The 17273-nt window shown below is 55.0% G+C and overlaps 1 protein-coding gene across 4 annotated transcripts in view; it reads right to left on the reverse strand.

Annotated features, from left to right (window-relative positions):
- Nucleotides 1–17273, reverse strand: part of SH3PXD2A (SH3 and PX domains 2A) — a 235251-nt gene that overhangs the window by 75113 nt on the left and 142865 nt on the right. For all 4 annotated transcript variants that reach the window (XM_044240436.1, XM_044240435.1, XM_044240438.1 and 1 more), the window contains one exon: nucleotides 8605–8633. In XM_044240436.1, coding sequence (XP_044096371.1) covers nucleotides 8605–8633 — 29 coding nt within the window. The remainder of the gene's footprint in view (nucleotides 1–8604; nucleotides 8634–17273) is intronic.

The following is a 17273-nucleotide window of genomic DNA, read 5'->3' on the forward strand; positions in this document are numbered from 1 at the left end:
AGTCCTCAGGCACCCTCACTGCCTGTCTATCCCGAACACTGCCATCAACCACAAGTATGACCCATCTCATACTTGCCCCTGGCTTGATCGCCCAATCCCTGGAGAGCATGTCAACCCTGCGAATTCCCGGGCCCCACCGCAGAGAGGGTGATTCAGCAGGTCTGGGCAGGGCCTGGGGACTCCAGAGCACACCTCTAGCCTTTTCCTTGCTCTTTAATTCAGGGCCATCTTTCTAGTACTTTCCTAGTAGAGGAAGATGGGAGACAGCAGCGAGGGGCAGAGTAAGGCGAAGCAAGCAGGGCCGAGGGCAGCCAGGCTAGCTGGGGGTGGGGCAGGGGAGAACAGGAGCCCTGCCTGTGCGGGCCGACCTGAGCTCCGTGTCCAGGCCAGTAGGGCAGAGGGGCCGCGCTGCCTCTGGGTGTGGGAGGGGAGGCACAGACACACACGTGAGCAGTGTGTTCACTTTCTCCATCCCATCACTGCCACATGGGCTGCTCATGGCACTGCCAGATCAATCAGTCTCCTTTCATTTCCAATTAGTTGGCTTTAAACTCTAGGGGTGACATCAGGCTGAGGACCCAGAGCCATGAAAATAAGAATTGTGTAAAAACACCAGCCCCCGTGAGATGTGCCAGAAGGCGATGGCTTCATGAGACACGTTCACTTTTGGAACGGCCTATTGGAGGGTGCCAGGAATGTCTTGGCTGAGTTCTCCGAGCAGCCTGGGCCTCTCTCACTGACGATGGGTGGCTCGGGCAGAGAAGAAAGCCTTGGAAATTGCTATGAAAAGTCTTTGCTGATCTTGTCTCCAGAGCTTCCTTTCCAGACTCATCTCCTGTCATCCCCTCTCCTAACTCTTTCTCCACTTCCCACCGGGCTGGACACCGCTCCTTACCTCATATTCCTCACCCTGATTCCAGCCTCTGAGTCCTTGCTCATGCCTGGCCCTCCACCGGGGGCAGCTGCCTAACCCCTGCACATCCCCAGCCTCCCCCATCTTCCCAGCCCTGTCCCCCTCTGGTCGACTCCCACGGCTTACGGATTGCAACCTAGCCTGTCTTGCAGTCGTTAATGAGTCCCTGACAACATCCTGCTTTCTCGGTTGAACCCTGAGCTCTGTGGGGGCAGTGACAACAATCACTTAAGAGAAAGGGAAGCCTCTAGGAGAGCTGCCCTCTGGATGGGGAGTGAAGGCGGCTGCTGCCCGCTGTGTCTTTGTCCCCCTCCTCCTGTGGCTGGATAGGGCCCTTATCTTGGGGGAGGGTCAGTCCCAGAGGCCTTACAGACATACTTTCTCTGCATTGTAATGGCCCTACTCACACTTCCGCCTAGCTCTAAGGCCTGGTGGCAATGTGACCAGTGGGGGACCAGTTCCGCCCACTCCCACCTTGGACAGACAGAGCCCCCCTCTTAGGGTCTTCCTCTATAGGAGGAGGGTAGATAATCTTCATAGTGGCCAGTACTTATGGGCTTTAAGCAAATCCACTTCATTAAAAACCAAATTCATCCTGTAAAGAAAACTTTTCCCCAATTAAGAATTCCTTATGACCAGTAAGTTCCCTCTAGATGTCTCAGTCTAATTCTCTTGGGGCAGCCCCCATCCCAGTTTATGGACCCTCCTCCTAGAGGCCTTCAGAACCCAAGTCCTGGTCACCTGTGGATCCCCTAGGCCTTGGCTCAGGATGGAACAGACTTCAGTGGAAGAGGTTTGGATCAGAAGGGCCAGATCCGAATCCTAGGTCTACCTGGCCAGGTGACCTGAGGCAAAGTTCCTTAACCTACTTTCCTGGTCTATAAAATGGGGACAAGACCACCTCTCCAGGTTGCTGCAAGGTTTACTAGCAATTATGAGATGGTGCACACTCTACCTTTTCCTGTCTGGTTGACAGGACCTGCTTCTTGGAGGAGGGCAAATAGCAAAGCCAGGGGTCTCTCCTGTTGGAGAGCTAGATACCCATGGGACTGCCTCCTATTCATAATAAAAATGAAGATAGGAGTTCAGGTTTCGGCATCAGACGTCAGCAAGCATTTACTGTGCCAGGCACGGTCCTGGAGTTAACACTTCACAGGAAGTCACTCGTATTCAAGCCTCAAACAACCTGATGAATCATCGTTCCCACTGCACAGACAAGGAAACTGAGGTACAGGGAAGCTAAGGACTCGCTTGAGACCACACCACTGACAGGGCTGGGACATGAAACGAAGTACTCTGGCTCCAGAATCTGGGTTCTTAACTCTACCAACTCTACCACAGTGGCCGGGTCTAGCTTCCATCTTCTCTGAGGTCAGGCCTCAGGCCTGGAAAATAAATGCTTCCAGTGGGTCTTTCAAACTCACGGACAAGAGGGAAGACCCACGTCTCCCCTCCTTTCAGAATCGATCAATACTTAAACCAGTAACAGTGGCAGCCGCCATCATTGGGAGCTCACTGTGTGCCAGGACTCTGCTACTTCGATCCTTACGTTTAACGAGACCGACACTATTTTTACCCCCATTTTCCATAAGGCATAAGGGGGTCAGCGGTTAGGCAACCCGCCAGTCACAGAGCAAACACATGGCAGAGCTGGGGTTCCAACCCTGTCCGTTTGACGCCGAAACCTGAACTCCTGTCTTCAAGCAATGTGCCCGCCAGAGGAACCCGGATCGTATTAACTCCGTCCAGTAATGCAGATTTTACAATCAGTAAAATGGAAGTCGGGCTGAACTCACTAATTTTCCAAGGAAAAGGATAAAGTAAACAGGATTTCAGGAGGAACATCAACACTTGCCCAAAAGAACAAACTTGCCACACTCTTGAGCAACCTCATTTGCGTTCCGAGAAGACGCAGCTCCTCACGGGACCTCTGGAGGGTCTGCAGCATCAGGCCCTCTGCGGGGCCGCAACCCTGGGCCAAGAGGAAACCGCGGGTTCCGTGGCCGCGTGCCCCCCCTGGCGACAAAACTCGGAACTCCACAGCCAGAAAGGGGAAAGAGGCAGCTTCCAGAAGTGAGAGGGGCACTGGGTCTTCGTCAAGTCTGAAGAGCACCCACTGCTCAGGGGAGAGCCTGCTCCAGCCCCCTCTCAGCTCGTGGAGGAAGCCAAGCACCACGACTGGCAACAGGACCTCCCCACCACTGGGCCCGAAGCCCCCTCGCTGCATCACCTCCAGGGACCCTCCTCACTTGGCAGCAGGCCGCAGCTCAGACGTCATTTTAAGGGCGTGACGGCCAGTTTTACTGGGTCAGCCTGGCCAGGCTCCAGTTCCCAGTTACCCCAGGGACCCCCACCACTCATGCCTCATGTGCTGCTGTGGAAGGTATTTTGCAGATGTGACGAAGTCCATGATTTGTTTATTTTGAGTGAGATCATCCTAGCTACTTGGCAGGGGGTGCTCAGTCAGCTGAAGGGCCTTGAGGACAGAGCTGAGGCTTCTCGGAGGAGGAGATTTCACCTGTAGACTGGCACTGGCCTGCCTTTGGACCTGACTTGTAAGCCAATTCCTTGTGAGAAACTTCTCGATGAGTAGCTCCCCCTGGGTCTGCTTCTCTAGTTGCTCCCTGACCAATACAGCAGAACCAGTGGGAGGGGGCCGGCCCAAGGTCACATGATTGGCAAGTGGGGCTGACTGCCGCTCCCAGCACCCACAGGAACCGCTCGTGGCTTGGACCCGATCATCCAAGTCCAGGCCACACTGATGGCAGGTCAGCTTCCATTGCTGCTGGAATTCTCATGACCTCTCACCTATCTCCTTTCCTGGTCCATCTCCACTCACCAGTCAGAAGAATCCTTCTGAGATCTAAGTTAGATCATGCCCCCATCTCCTCAGAATCCCTTAGTGGCTCTTCAAAAAGTCAAAACCCTTGAAATGGCCTGAGAAGCCCTAAGTGGTCTGTGCTGCTTCCCCCACCCCCAGCTACCTCTCTGCTCTCACCTCCTACCACCTTGCCCTCCACTATTCTCCACCCCAGCCACAAACCTCCCTTGAGCATGCTCCCACCCCAGGGCCTTTGCACTGTCTATGCTTTCGCCCTGACTACTCTCCCTCAGGTACCCATGTCACTTCCTTGCTTCCCTCTAACAGGACATTCATAACAGTTCATCACCCTGGCAGACTGCAAACTCCTCGAGGACAGAAAGACCCATCCCTGTAACCACAACACCCAACACAGCACCTGGCCTATAGCTGCTGGCACTCAGTAAGGTCAGCAGAAGTCTCTGGTCTCCAAATAAGCCATGCTCCGTCCTGCTGTCCCACCTTTGCCCAAGTGCTGTCCCTTGATCACCGCAGTTCCCTGTTCTCTGCCCCCAACCAGCAAAATTGCTCTTCTTCCCAGATAATGTCCCCTGATTTGAGGATGCAGAGAGCCTTCTGTCCTGACCCACCCCTCATTCACGCACATGTGAGCTTGCACATTCAACCAGCATGGGGGAGAGGGGGACGACCCCACCACTAGTGCAGGCCTGGCAGCAAGGTCTTCCCTCTCAAGGTGTTGGGACACAGATCACAGCCAAGAACACCCAAAAGATAGAATGTGGTCAGTAATGCACATGGTGATAGGAGGGGGCAGCTAAACACTGGAGAATCAGGGCTTCTCTGAGGTCACAATTAAGCTGAACATGTTAAAAAGGGGCAGCTGTGTGAAACATCAGGGAACGACATTCCCGGTGGCAGAACAGCAAGTGCAAGGCTGTGTGGAGAGAACAAGCTTGTTGTGTTTAAGGAACGGAAGGTGAGAGGCAGGACAGTGCAGAGGGCGGGGCGGGAATGTTGGGCTGGGTAGGCAGAAGAGGGTAGAACAGAGCCTGGGGCGGGACAGGAGGCCAGGGGCTAAAGCACACAGGGCTTGTGAGCCGGATTAAAGAGCTTATTCTGCACAGGATGGGGCAATTTAAGAAGAAAAGCACATGATTTGATACTTGCTTTGAAGAGCTCACTCTAGCTGTGGTGTGGAGAACAATGTGCAGGGGCAGGGGTGGGAGCAGACAGATCAGAAGAAAGCTGAGGTCTTCCTGAAGAGAAGGGAGCTTCCAACACGGTATGATGGTGGAGGTGAGTTGGCAGAGGAGAGAAAGGAAGGGGTCAAGGGCCCCTTCTCGATGCTGGGCCGGGGCAAGGGCATGGATGGTGGGTGGCATGGGGAAGATGTGGGGAGGAGCAGGTTCAGTGCAGGGAAGGAGCGAGCAGAGAAGTCTGAGGCTATACTGCCGTCCAGTTTCAAAGTCACCAGTCCTGCCACTTCCAAGAGGCCGTAAGCTGCCTGAGAACTTTCTTGCCATCAACTCCACCTTCCCCCGGCCTGGCTTCAAGTCTTAGATCTATGCTCAATAAGAGACACCTCGGAGGAGGAGACTGGGGCTTTGGGGACTAATATGTGAAAAGTGATGACCAGGGAACAGCACCCATGTTCTCTGTGGATGCACTGCTGGCTGGAGTGACTCTGGGAAGCTCCGTGAACTTCATTACGGAGCAGGCTGAACATGGACTCAGATCCTTACTTTGCCATGGACTGGGGGCAGCCAACCTCTCAGAGCCTCAGTGTCTCATCAGTAAAATGGGAATCCCATCACTCATATGCAATGAGCCTCCGGACAGCAAATAAGAAAACCTATGTGAAGTTGCCAGCCTCTAGGGGATGCTCGATAAATAATAGGGGCTGGCACTTTGGGAGAGCTTTCTAGGCTACAGGCAGTGTTCTAAGCATGTTTACAGAGATTAGTTTGTACAATCTTCATTATAACCACATGAGGTGTATATTGGTCAGTGTTCTCCAGAGAAACAGAACAGAATGTGTATATATAGAGAAAGAGACTTATTTTAAGGAATTGGCACACGTGATTATGAGGGCTTGGTGAGCCCAGATCTGATGGGGTAGGACAGGATGGTAGGCTGCAGACTCGGGTGCAGTTCAAGTCCAAAGGCAGTCTGGTAGCTCCATTTGTTCTTTTGGGGGGAGGTCAGCCTTTGTTCTATTAAGGTCTTCAACCGATCAGAGGCCAACCCATGTTATGGAAGGTAATTTGTTTGACTCCAAGTCTAGCAGATGTCCATCTCATCCAAAAACTACCTTGACAGAAACATCCAGAATAATGCTTCACCAAATATCTAAATACTATGGCCCACCACCGACGCATAAAATTAACCACTACAAGGTGGGTATGGATACCGTCCCCAATTTACAGAGGAGTGAACAGGCACACAGAGGGTAAGAAATTTGCCCAAGGGGGTGCCTGGGTGATTCAGTGGGTTAAAGCCTCTGCCTTTGGCTCGGGTCATGATCCCAGGGTCCTGGGATCGAGCCCCGCATCGGGCTCCCTGTTCAGTGGGGAGCCTGCTTCCCCCTCCCCTCTGCCTGCCTCTCTGCCTACTTGTGATCTCTGTCCATCAAATAAATAAATAAAATGTTAAAAAAAGAAAGAAAGAAAGAAATCTACCCAAGGCCCCAGAGGAGGAATAGCAAGGCTTGACATTCCTGCTGTCTGGCTCCAGAACTTGCACTTTTAACCATGACACTAAGTGGCCATTATCATAAGCCAATGTAAATTAAATTTCTCTCTCCATCCTTTTCCTGGCCTGAGAGTGGAAGGCAGAGAAACGAGGGGAGGCCCTCCCTGGGTAAAGCAGTCTGGGTGGGGCCCTGCTTTATTTAAAGAAGCAGCACGGAACCTGAGCCTCGGAGATGGGAGTGGGGGGAGATGGAGGTTATGTGGTTCCTTGACTTTCTAGAGGGGAAACTGAGGCCCAGAGTAGAGAAGGGACTCACCCAAGGTCCCAGGGCTTCAGGAAAGACTGATGATTTCCAACTTATACTTGAGTTATTATGTCCTAGGGGCTACCCTACATGAAATCATTTAAACTGCTACATGTGAGGTAGATAATATGTAGAAAAGGAGGAAACTGAGGCAGAGTTTAGAAACTTGTCTAAGGTCACGCAGAGCAGAATCTGAGCCCAGGCACAGCTAGTACACTAGACCTCTGAGGCAAGGTTCCTGGGTGGGGGTGGGAGGTGCTGTGACAGAACACAATCCCAAGTGTGCCCCTCCTTTCCAGTTTTCCCTGCCGCCGCCCCTGGCCCCCGGCTCTGCCTGCAAGTTGACAGTGGGCCCATATGCAATATACAATTCCTCAGGTTCCTAATGCAGCCTCTCCCTTCTGTTCACACAGGAAATATCCTTCTGCACCAGTGGGTGGGCAGACCTGGGACTCCCCAACGCTGCCCAGCTCATAGGCACATGCACACTCATCTCTTTCCACACTAGACACCTCCCAAACAGGGACACAAACACACATGAACACAGATTCTAACCAGATACATCCCAACACAGTGGCACACACACTCAACACCCGAGCGCCCTAAGGAGTTAACATACGTTCACAGCATACAACGGGGAAGACCCACACATGTCCACACACAGCCCCACCTACACACATGCAACCCCCCACCCCACCCCATACATAAACCAGGGTACAACTTTCCTGGTCCCAAGAAACATATCAGCAAGCACTTGCACACACAAAACATACCAAGCCATACTCAGAAACACTCGTGACATAGAATTCCATGTATCCCAACGCACATTCTATCCCTCATATATGGGCGCATACACCTCCGCGGATCCGCAGGTCAAGGCACTTGAACGGATATCTTCCCAGGGGACCGATAGCTGGAGCCACGTGTTAATACATACTCCCACATCCCCGAGTGCCAGAACCCCCAGATGGCTGCTGGTCCCCTAACTCACCACCCCCATAAATACGGGCAACACATATGTCAACACAGATCGCTCAGTCTGCCACCTCCCTCTGCCTCCCCCCTCCCCCCTCCCCGCCGCTAGACACACAGTCCTAACTCCTAGGGACCACCCTTCCCCAATGACCTATGCATCACCCACACCCAGGCATGTGCAGAACCCCGCCTCCCACACCCGGAGAGAATCCTTCTCTGACCCCAGCACACAGCGTCGGAGGACTCGCCCCGCCTCTCTCCCTGTCCCCATCTCCTTCGCAAACTCCGGGTGGACCCGGGCACCTGTCAGGCCAATGCCAGGACGGGTACCGCCCCCCACATCCCGGCCTCTGCTGGGATTACTGTACCGCCCCCACCCCCCGCAGCAAGGAGAAAGCGCTTAGAGGTGGGGGAAAAGGAGAAGGTTTGCGTTGCAGGCGTTAAAAACTCACAGCCACTCAAGTAGGACCCCCTTTTTGGTCCAGTATCTCACCTTCGCGCGGGGAAAACCCTGCGTCTCTGTTAACCCCCTCATCACCTCCTCACCACCGGAAGGACCCAAGAAGTCACAGCAGTGTCCAGTAATAAGCACAGCAGCCCGCGGGGGGCGGGGGCAGGAGCCGGCTGCCAGGGTTGCAGGGGGCCCTTCATGAGACACCCCCACATCCTCCCATGCACCCACCCGCATTCCCACGGGGAGAGCCTGAGGGGCTCCGTAGGAGAAGGGGAAGGTGAGAGTACCAGAAAGCTTAGGGGCCATGGGCTGGGGGGGGACACCTGAAGGGAACACTGGGCGGCCGGCAAGGACAAGCCCCCCTTAAGTCCTCTGCAGGATCCGAGAGGCGCGAGCGCCAAGCGGGAAGGGAGGTTGGAAGGAAAAATGCCCGGAGGCTCCCTTACCTGATTTTCTCTTGGAACTGCCATAATCCCTGAAAAAGAAGCAACAACAGATAGACATGGTTAGGGCCGGGTAGGGCGCGGGGCTGCGGGCCTGCGGGGCTGCGGCTGCGGGGAGCCCACCGGCCGGCTGCGGTCGGTCCCCGGCACCACCGCTCATGTGATCCCAGTCGGCCCGCGAGCCGCGCGCTCCGCAGCCGCACGCACTGCGCGCCGCGCCTGCCCGCGGGTCCCCCCGCCAGCCCAACCCCCGGCGCGAGCCGCGGGCCCCGCCCCGCCCCGCCCCGCCCGCCTGCACCCCTGACCCCGCCCCGCCCCCGGCCGGCCCGATGAGAGGATCTGGGGTGGGGGGCCACACCTTCCCGGTCCTCAGCGGGTGGGGCAGCGCGGGGCAGGTTCTCACACTTTGTAAACAGGGAAACTGAGGCTCGGGGCGCCCGCGCCCCTCCCCTGCAGCGCTTCCCCTCCCAATTCTTTGCACCGCTTCCTCATGCCCACTCAGACTTCCAGTCACGACTGAAATGTCACCTCCTCAGCGTATCTTCCCCAACATCCTCCCCATCTCCTCCTCTCCTCTGCATAATTACAGATTTGTGTGACCCTTTGATGAAAGTCTGCCCCTGCCCTGGACCCAAGGCTCTCTGAGGTCACACTGTGGCTTGACTCCTCCTATTACTTCCCCTGGGCCTGGTGTAGGTGTGGAGATATACAGACTGCAGGCTGAATACTGAACAGATGTGGCTTTCACCTTAAAGGCTCGGGCTGGGAAACTGGAGGTTCAGCAAGCCGTGAGGGAGGGCACAGCACAATGCGAGGGTAACTGTGAGGCTAGGAATAGTAAGAATGGAGCTTGAGCTTCTGAGGGAGAACTGGGTTCAAATCTCTTCAATGGCAATAATTCAACACCTCCGAGCCTCCTTTAGGCTGCCCTGGACTAAGACCGGCTGCGGCCTGTGCGGCCCTCCAGCAAGGAATTAACCCAGGCTCCGGATCAGGCTACTTCCCAAACCCCGCCCTTGTTCCTGCCTTTGGCCCCTCCCACCACCGCTGCCATTTGCGAATCCTTCGGGGAACGTCACAGGCCTCTGAAATGCTTACGGTTCCTTGAGTGCTCAGGAGAGGCAGGCTGGAGATCTATCTGGAGACTAGAGGAAATGCCTTTATTTTCCCTGGGGGGATCAAAGAAAATGGCAATTGCCGGACTTTGGTGTAAGCGAACTGGCCAGCTAGGTCTGCCAGCTGGAAAGAAGTGATTTCGTGGGGGAAGGAACAGCAGGTTCATAAGAAAGGCCGTTAAACTCATGCAGACTCCCTGATTCTGGAGGTCTGGGGAGTAGCCTGAGCTTTTGGGGAGTTAAGCATCAAAGCGATTTGCTTGCACAGCCCAGGGTGAGGGGTTCCGCCTCTTCTAGGCTCCTGAGTTTTCTAAAGTTTGGGCTCAGACCCCCAGTGATTCAGAAACGGGCTGAGGCCCAGGAACCTGCATTTCTGATACCTTCCCCCTACCTGTCCATCTTAGTTTGAGAACTCCCCTAGTACTCCATGCTCCTTTCAGTCCTCACTAGTTCTCCTAGCCACACTAAGAGGAAGGTCCTATCACTCCCATTTTACAGATGAAGAAACAGAGGGTGAGCCACTGCCCAAGACCATCCAGCTTGGGAAGGAGCAGTGGTGTATACACCTGCCTGCAAGAATGGAAAAGGCAGGGTCCATGGGCTGGAGGCGGACCTGGTAAATCTACTGCCTCCGGAAGGAGTTAGGAAGGTGGGGAGTTCCCATCTGCCTCCCAAGCCTGACCTGGCAGGGCAGGCAAGCTCGTGTCCCTAGGACGGAAGGGAAGAGCAGGACAGACTTTCCTGGAGTGCCTGGAGCTCAGCTGTGGGGAGAATTCTCCATGGAGAGGAGAGTGTTAAATGGTGGCTCTGTCCTGCCCAGCCAACTTGCCACTCCTGGGGAGGAATTGATTCTCAGGCTTTTTTGCAGAGTGAGGGAGGCCTGGGAAAGGAGCTGTGTTCCTGACGTTCCTGCAGGAGAAGCCCTCCGGGGCCTGGGACCACAAGGGCCCGCTGACCATCCACGGGCTGCCCATGGTCCTGGCGGGGATGGCTTCCTCTCAGTGCCATAGCCACCTTCCTCCTCTCTCGTTTGTGCAGCTTTCAGCTTGTCAACAGCACCAAGAAGGGAGACAGGCAGGTCATTATCGGGTGACAGGGGGGCACACTGAGGCACACTGAGGACTGGAAGGGGGAGAGGGACATAATTCCTCTGTGCTGTGTGCCCAGGTCAGCAATAGTCAGCTCGGTTATTCAACATGCTCATCCGGGGAGCTGGTTACAAATTCAGATGTGGAGACCCTCTAACCCCCCCACCCCCAACCACACTGTCTGCATCTCTGACAAGTGTTGGCTGAGAACTCCTCCCCTTCACTACAGGCAGAAGTGGTACCGGGCAGCACTATACCATCGTCCCCATCAGGACCCAAGCCACCGCTAAGAAACTTTTCTGCTTAGTAAGAATGATGTGCTTGCAGTGCCAGAGAATCTTCCAGACAGACCCCCTGGCCAGCCCTTCCTTTAACCCAAGTATAAGCCCCTCCCACCTGGATCCCCCGTTAGGAGGTGAGGTGGGCAAAGCTTAGAGAAGCTGACAACTTGTTCAAGGTCATACGATGAGCAGGGGTGAGGCTGGGATGGGGCACCGAGAACCCAGGCCTTCCTCCGGTGCTCAGATCCTCAAACACGGCCACCCTGGAGCTATGGGTGCAAGGAAGGGAGGGGAACGGCAGGTCTGTGGGGACCTGAGAAGCACCTGGGTCAATGGAGGGGAGGCTCCCTGGCAGTGGGGGTGGCCGGGCTGTGACTGACTGGTGGGAGAGGCCGGTACAGGAATCCTTCACAGGGCACCTGGCCTCCAGCCCAAGCAGGCATGGCCCTCATAGGAAACCTCTTGCGGGTTTCTGGTTGGGCACTTTTGAGCAAAGGCGTTTTGTATTTTCAGCCACTGAGTTTGCTAGGCACTCCCTGATCCCTCACATATCAGGCATGGTGAGGGAAGGTAGGGGGTGCCCACCTCCAGCTGCCCTGGGCGGGACTGCAGGCCCCTCTACTGGGGTTCAGCACCCTAGCAACTCAAGATCCCTTCCCACACTCCACCCGCCCCTGGCACGGCCCCCACCCCAGGCTCCAATTCTTGCCCCCAGCTGGTGCTGATTGCCCCCACCCTGCCCGGGATTCTACCCAGGCACGTCCAGTCTAGCTCCCTCCCAACTTGCTGCTGAATCACTATATGCCAGGGAGCCACAGGAAGCAGAAGGGGAGGGGAAGGCCCGTCTCCCTCCAGTGCCGCCAGAAGCTAATGTAATTGCAAAGGCTTCCAGGCTGTATCCTGACTCGGTTCCATCAGCCTTCTCCTCAGCCGGTACCGAGGATGACTAAGACCCCAGGTACAGTGACCGGGCCATTCTACCAGACTGATCCATGGGTCTGGCCTGGTTGGGGAGAGAGGTGTGGAGTTCCTCCAGCACAGTACCATACCCCTCCCTCATCTCAACAGGGCCTCTGGAGGCCTCTCCTGCCCCCTCCCCCACAATCTCAGGATATAAACAGTTCATCTCCTGGCCCTGCTTCTAGGAGCAGGGACAGGTTCCAGAAGCAGACAGAGCCCAGTTCAACCCTCTGCTACATGCTAACTGGTTGGGCATGTTGAGCCTCTGTTTCTCTATCTGTAGAATGGGGATAATAACAGTATCTTAAGATTCAGGGAAGATGAAATGTACAGTGTGTATAAAAGGGCTTAGCATAGTGCCCCGGCCCAGAAAATGCCATATAAATTGTCTTTGTTATCTGTCTTTTACATCTGGACCTGACCCCACCTCAGTTGCTACCCAATTGACTAAGGCTTGTTTGAACTTGGACCTCACCTCGATGCTGGCAGCATAGTACCCAGAAGGGGCTACTCCAACCCCGTTTGCAGAGTTTTGGGCTTTCACGGACACAAAACAAGCACTACTCTCTGCCGAGCACGCCCCTCCACCCCCAGAAAGACCCCGTTCCCCATGCACTGAACATCTGAACAGGGCCCATCTGGCCACAGTCGTATTTTCAGGGAGACACTGACCCCTAGGAATCGGCATGCCTGGGCTCACTTATCAGGTGACTTTAACCTTCCAGAGTGGCCTACTCCCAGAGCCCCAAGCCACAAGGCATAAAGGTCCTGCATTTTCATGCTACAGCTGAAGGGGGTCAGTCAAGCTTCATTTCCCCCCCCTTTTCCCCGACTTTAATTTCTCTTGGTAAGGTCTGCTGCTTCCTCCGACAACCTTCTAGTGAAGAGGCTGGGCTGGAGACAGCAAAGGGCATGAGGCCAGAGCAGGGAGCAGGGGAGTCATTTAACAATTCCTACCTGCTGGTCACCTGTCTTTGCACAAGCCTTCCACTCCTGCCCTCCCCTGAGAGTTCCCGGCATGCAAGGGACCATCAGTGCCCTGAAATAGGCAGGGGTGGTGGGAACCCATTTTATGAATAGGAAGACTGAGCTCCTGAGGCCTTCTGAGGTTTGCCCAGCTTCCCCAAGCTGCAGTGACATTCCTGGTGGGGTACTCCCCACCCTGAGGCCCACCGGGGAGCGGGCTAAAAGAAGGAGATACTTTAGCAGTAGGGGGAGGCTCTTGCTGGGGGAAAGGAGGCAGCCGCCCCGACCGTCAGGGTCCTGGGGTGGGAGGCAAAGCCTGGGACAGCCGCTGAGGGTCTGGCCAGGCCAGCTCTGCGGAAGGACGCGGAGTCCCTGCCAGGTGGAACTGAGTCCTCTGCTGCCTGCCACCACCTCTCCCTCCCGTTCTTGCTCCCATTAGAGAGTGCCCTGGCAAGGAGGACGTGCACGCAGGAACTTCAAGCCTGATGTTCTCACCCTCCTGTCTGCTGGCTGACATTGGCCGCTCGGCCCAGGACGCCTGTCTGCAGGGCCTGCTGCCGCTTGGAACTGCTTGAGAGGCCTGCTGGCTGGCCAGATGGCTGGCTCTGGGTGACCTTGAGAGCCCAGGGGTCTCAGGGGACCTGGGTGGGGCCTGGACTACAGGGTCTGGAGTGAGGGTATGCAGCCGTGGCCAGGACAATGACACAGAACCCTTGAGATGTGTAACGATGACCTTGACTGCCCTTATCTGCCACTAAGCCTGTTTCTAGCTCCTGCCATAGGCTGCTTGTGAAGGCCTGGGCAGGTACAGGAGAAACAGGACCTGCTCCAGCCTGTGAGTTTAGGGCGAAGTTGGGGGAACACAACTAACCAGCACAGTGAGAAACCTAACTTTCTGAGACATTCCAAGAAGCACAGGAGTGGTTACATTCCAAGTGCAGAAAAAAAGAGAGATCTGGGGCTGCAGAACATCTAAGACAGGCTTCCAGGAGCAGTGGGCTTTGAGCTGAGACTTTAAAGGATCAGGGGTATTTAGATCCATGCAGAGAGTAGAGGGTGGAAAGCTCTAGAATCGGGAACAAGCATCTCCAAATGGGAGTCAAACAGGGGAGGGTGGGTAAGCAGATGGACAGGTAGGGAAAGGCCAGGCTGGTGGGGGTGGGGGAAGGGGCGGAGGGGGGTGTCAATGTCCCTCCGTGAAATCCAGAAGATTTCAGAGTCAGGGAGGATGTGGTCAGAGTGTCACTGGAGGAAGATTTTTGTTAAGAAGCGAGGCAGGTGGTGAGGGAGCAGGATGGGAGAGCGCTGGTGCCAAGTCTGGCCCTGACATCAACAGACCCCAGTTCTGGGCCCAGCTCTGCCCCAGCGGCTGGTGCAGCAGGGCAAGCTGCTTTAAATTAACCCTTTTCAGGGAGACCTCCCGCACTGTCGAGGGGAACGCAAGCTTGTGCAGCCACTCAGGAAAACAGCATGGAGGTTCCTCAAAAAGTTGAAAATAGAGCTACCCTATGACCCAGCAATTGCACTACTGAGTATTGACCCCAAGGATACAAATGTAGTGATCCAAAGGGGCATGTGCACCCCAGTGTTTACAGCAGCAATGTCTGCGGTAGCCAAACTATGGAAAGAACCTAGATGTCCATCAACAGATGAATAGATAAAGAAGATGCAGTACACACACACACACACACACACACACACAGGAATATTATGCAGCCATCAAAAAAGAGAAATCTTGCCATTTGCAATGATGTGGATGGAACTAGAGGGTATTATGCTAAGTGAAATAAGTCAATCAGAGAAAGACAATTATCATATGATCTCCCTGATATGAGGAATTTGGGAAACAAGGCAGAGGATCACAGGGAAAGAGGAAAAAATGAAACAAGACAAAACCAGAGAGGGAGACAAACCATGAGAGACTCTTATTCTCAGGAAAAAAACAAACTGAGGGTTGCTGGAGGGGAGAGGGTTTTGCGGGGATGGGGTGCTTGAGTGATGGACACTGGGGAGGGTATGTGTTGTGGTGAGGGCTGCATGCTGTATAAGACTGATGAATCACAGATCTGTACCCCTGAAACAAATAATACATTATATGTAAATTAAAAAAAAGAAATAACAATAGCAAATAAACTAATGCCTTTCAAATGACAGGCTCTGACCCTTAGTGAGTTCTGAAACCATCTTAGTATGTCCCAATAAGCATTTTAAAGAGATAGACAAGGGGCACCTGGGTGGCTCAGTGGGTTAAAGCCTCTGCCTTCGGCTCAGGTAATGATCCCAGGGTCTTGGGATCGAGCCCCGCATCAGGCTCTCTGCTCAGTGGGGAGCCTGTTTCCCTGCCCCCCCCCGTCTGCCTCTCTGCCTACTTGTGATCTCTCTCTCTGTGTGTCAAATAAATAAATAAAATCTTTTATAAAGATAGACAAAACCATGGTGTCAGTCATGGAAAGATCAGTATTGTCTTGTGAAACCTGTTTCAGGTGCCCACCTGTTAACTTGTCTGTGTTGGGTTATGATGGGAAATTTGTTACTACGGCAGAAAAAGTCTTTAAAAACACTGGCAAATGAACCCTTGTGGCCTGTCTCCCCAGCCCTCGCGTGAGGGTTCTCCCCGGGGTCCTCGCAACCTACTGATTCTCTGTGAAGCCGACCCAGTGGGGCACAGCATGTTGGACCAGACGCTGAGAGAGGAGGGTCCGGGCAAAGGGGCTTCAGGTCAGCTGAGGTCGGAGGCAGGCTGGGGGATTTTCCCGCCCCACTCAGCCCCTAGCTGGGTCTCTGTTCAGGCTTTTCAGAGCCTTTGCAAGGAATGGTCCTGCAGGGCAGCGACCTCCAGGGAAGACAGACAGAGGGGGCATGAATGCTGTTCTTTGCCCCCATTTGTGCCCTGATGTAAACTGTGGCACTGAGGGCCCTTGTGTCCAACAAGAATCCGTCCTTTCTCCACAGGATGTGTTTTCCAGGGTCCTGAGAATGGGCCCCATTGTGGCCATGTGGACAGTCCAGAGAGGCCGGAATTCCTGCCCTGGGCGAAAAAGCTGAATTCCTCGGGAGGGAAAGGGTCTCGCACGCCCTGCCCCCCCCCCCCAGCTGAGTCCCAGGGAGGCCCATGCCGGGGCTGTGGCACACCCCAGAAACCTCCCAGGCCTGTGCTTATCTGCCCAACATCCCAGAGCATCTCAGCAGCTGCCCCATCCACGGCGGAAAGACAAAGCGCTGTCTGTCTGTCCTCTCTGACTGGACTAACCATGCTGGGCAAAGGCCCCAAGCGCGCTGCCAGCCCGGGGACAGCTCCACAGCGTCCAGGCCTCAGAGCAGAGGGTTCAGAGTGTGGGTGGGATGGAGCGTGGTTCAGCCACTTGCCACTTTGTGCCACAGGCAAGTTAACTTAACCTCTCTGCACCTTCAGTGGTCCAGGGGAGACACAAATATCCTACCTTTGTTGGGGGGGATGACCTGAGATCATGTGCAAAGCTCTTAGAACTGGCATGTGGTGAGAAGGCTGGCAGAGTCTGTCTTCACAGCAGGGGCTCGACTGAGTGTGGATGGCGGCCAGGATATTGGGGTGCCTGCCTGGCCTGTCCTTGTGGGTATGGACTTCATAAGAATCTGGCCCTATGGCCCTATGGCCCAGGGGGCCAGCTCAGGGCCCTGAAAACAACAGGCCAGTGGGTCTCCACTTGTGTGTGTGCCAAGAAGTCCCACCTCGATGGTGACTGACAAGCAGCCTGTGAAGGATGGGGAGGCTGCGGCGCAGGCACAGAGCTGGCTTCCTGGAGGGGACATGAGGCCGCTGAGCCCACTGGCCGCAGAGTCTGAGCCTCCCACAGGCTGCCTGGCCATGGGTAACCCCGGACTTCTGGGGACAGCAGGCCAGACCTGGGGAGCCATGGAAGGGGCAGTGACAAGTGCTGTGCTGGGGTTCAATTGCAAAGTTCCTGGGCAGAAGGGCAGACAGGGTCTTCCATGTTTGCAGGCCTTCCCGGTCTCTCTTCAAGTACATCTGTCTGTCTGTCTACCCCCCCCCCCCCAGCCCATGTCTTAACTGAGGGGTGGCGGAGGCCCAACCAGATCTTGTGTCTGAGCAGAAGAGTGGCGAGGAAGACCCGTTCGGGCCTCACAGAGCACACCGTCTAGTTGGCAGCGACAAGACAAACACGCAGGGGAGGACAACATACAGTCACTTTGTGATCTGCCATCGGGGTCAAAAGGATTTGTTGTGTAGGAATTTCCTGGGAATGGGAGGTCAGAGTGGTCCC

This window comes from Neovison vison, chromosome 2 (assembly GCF_020171115.1).
Source record: "Neovison vison isolate M4711 chromosome 2, ASM_NN_V1, whole genome shotgun sequence".
In the NCBI taxonomy this organism is placed as follows: Eukaryota; Metazoa; Chordata; class Mammalia; order Carnivora; family Mustelidae; genus Neogale; species Neogale vison.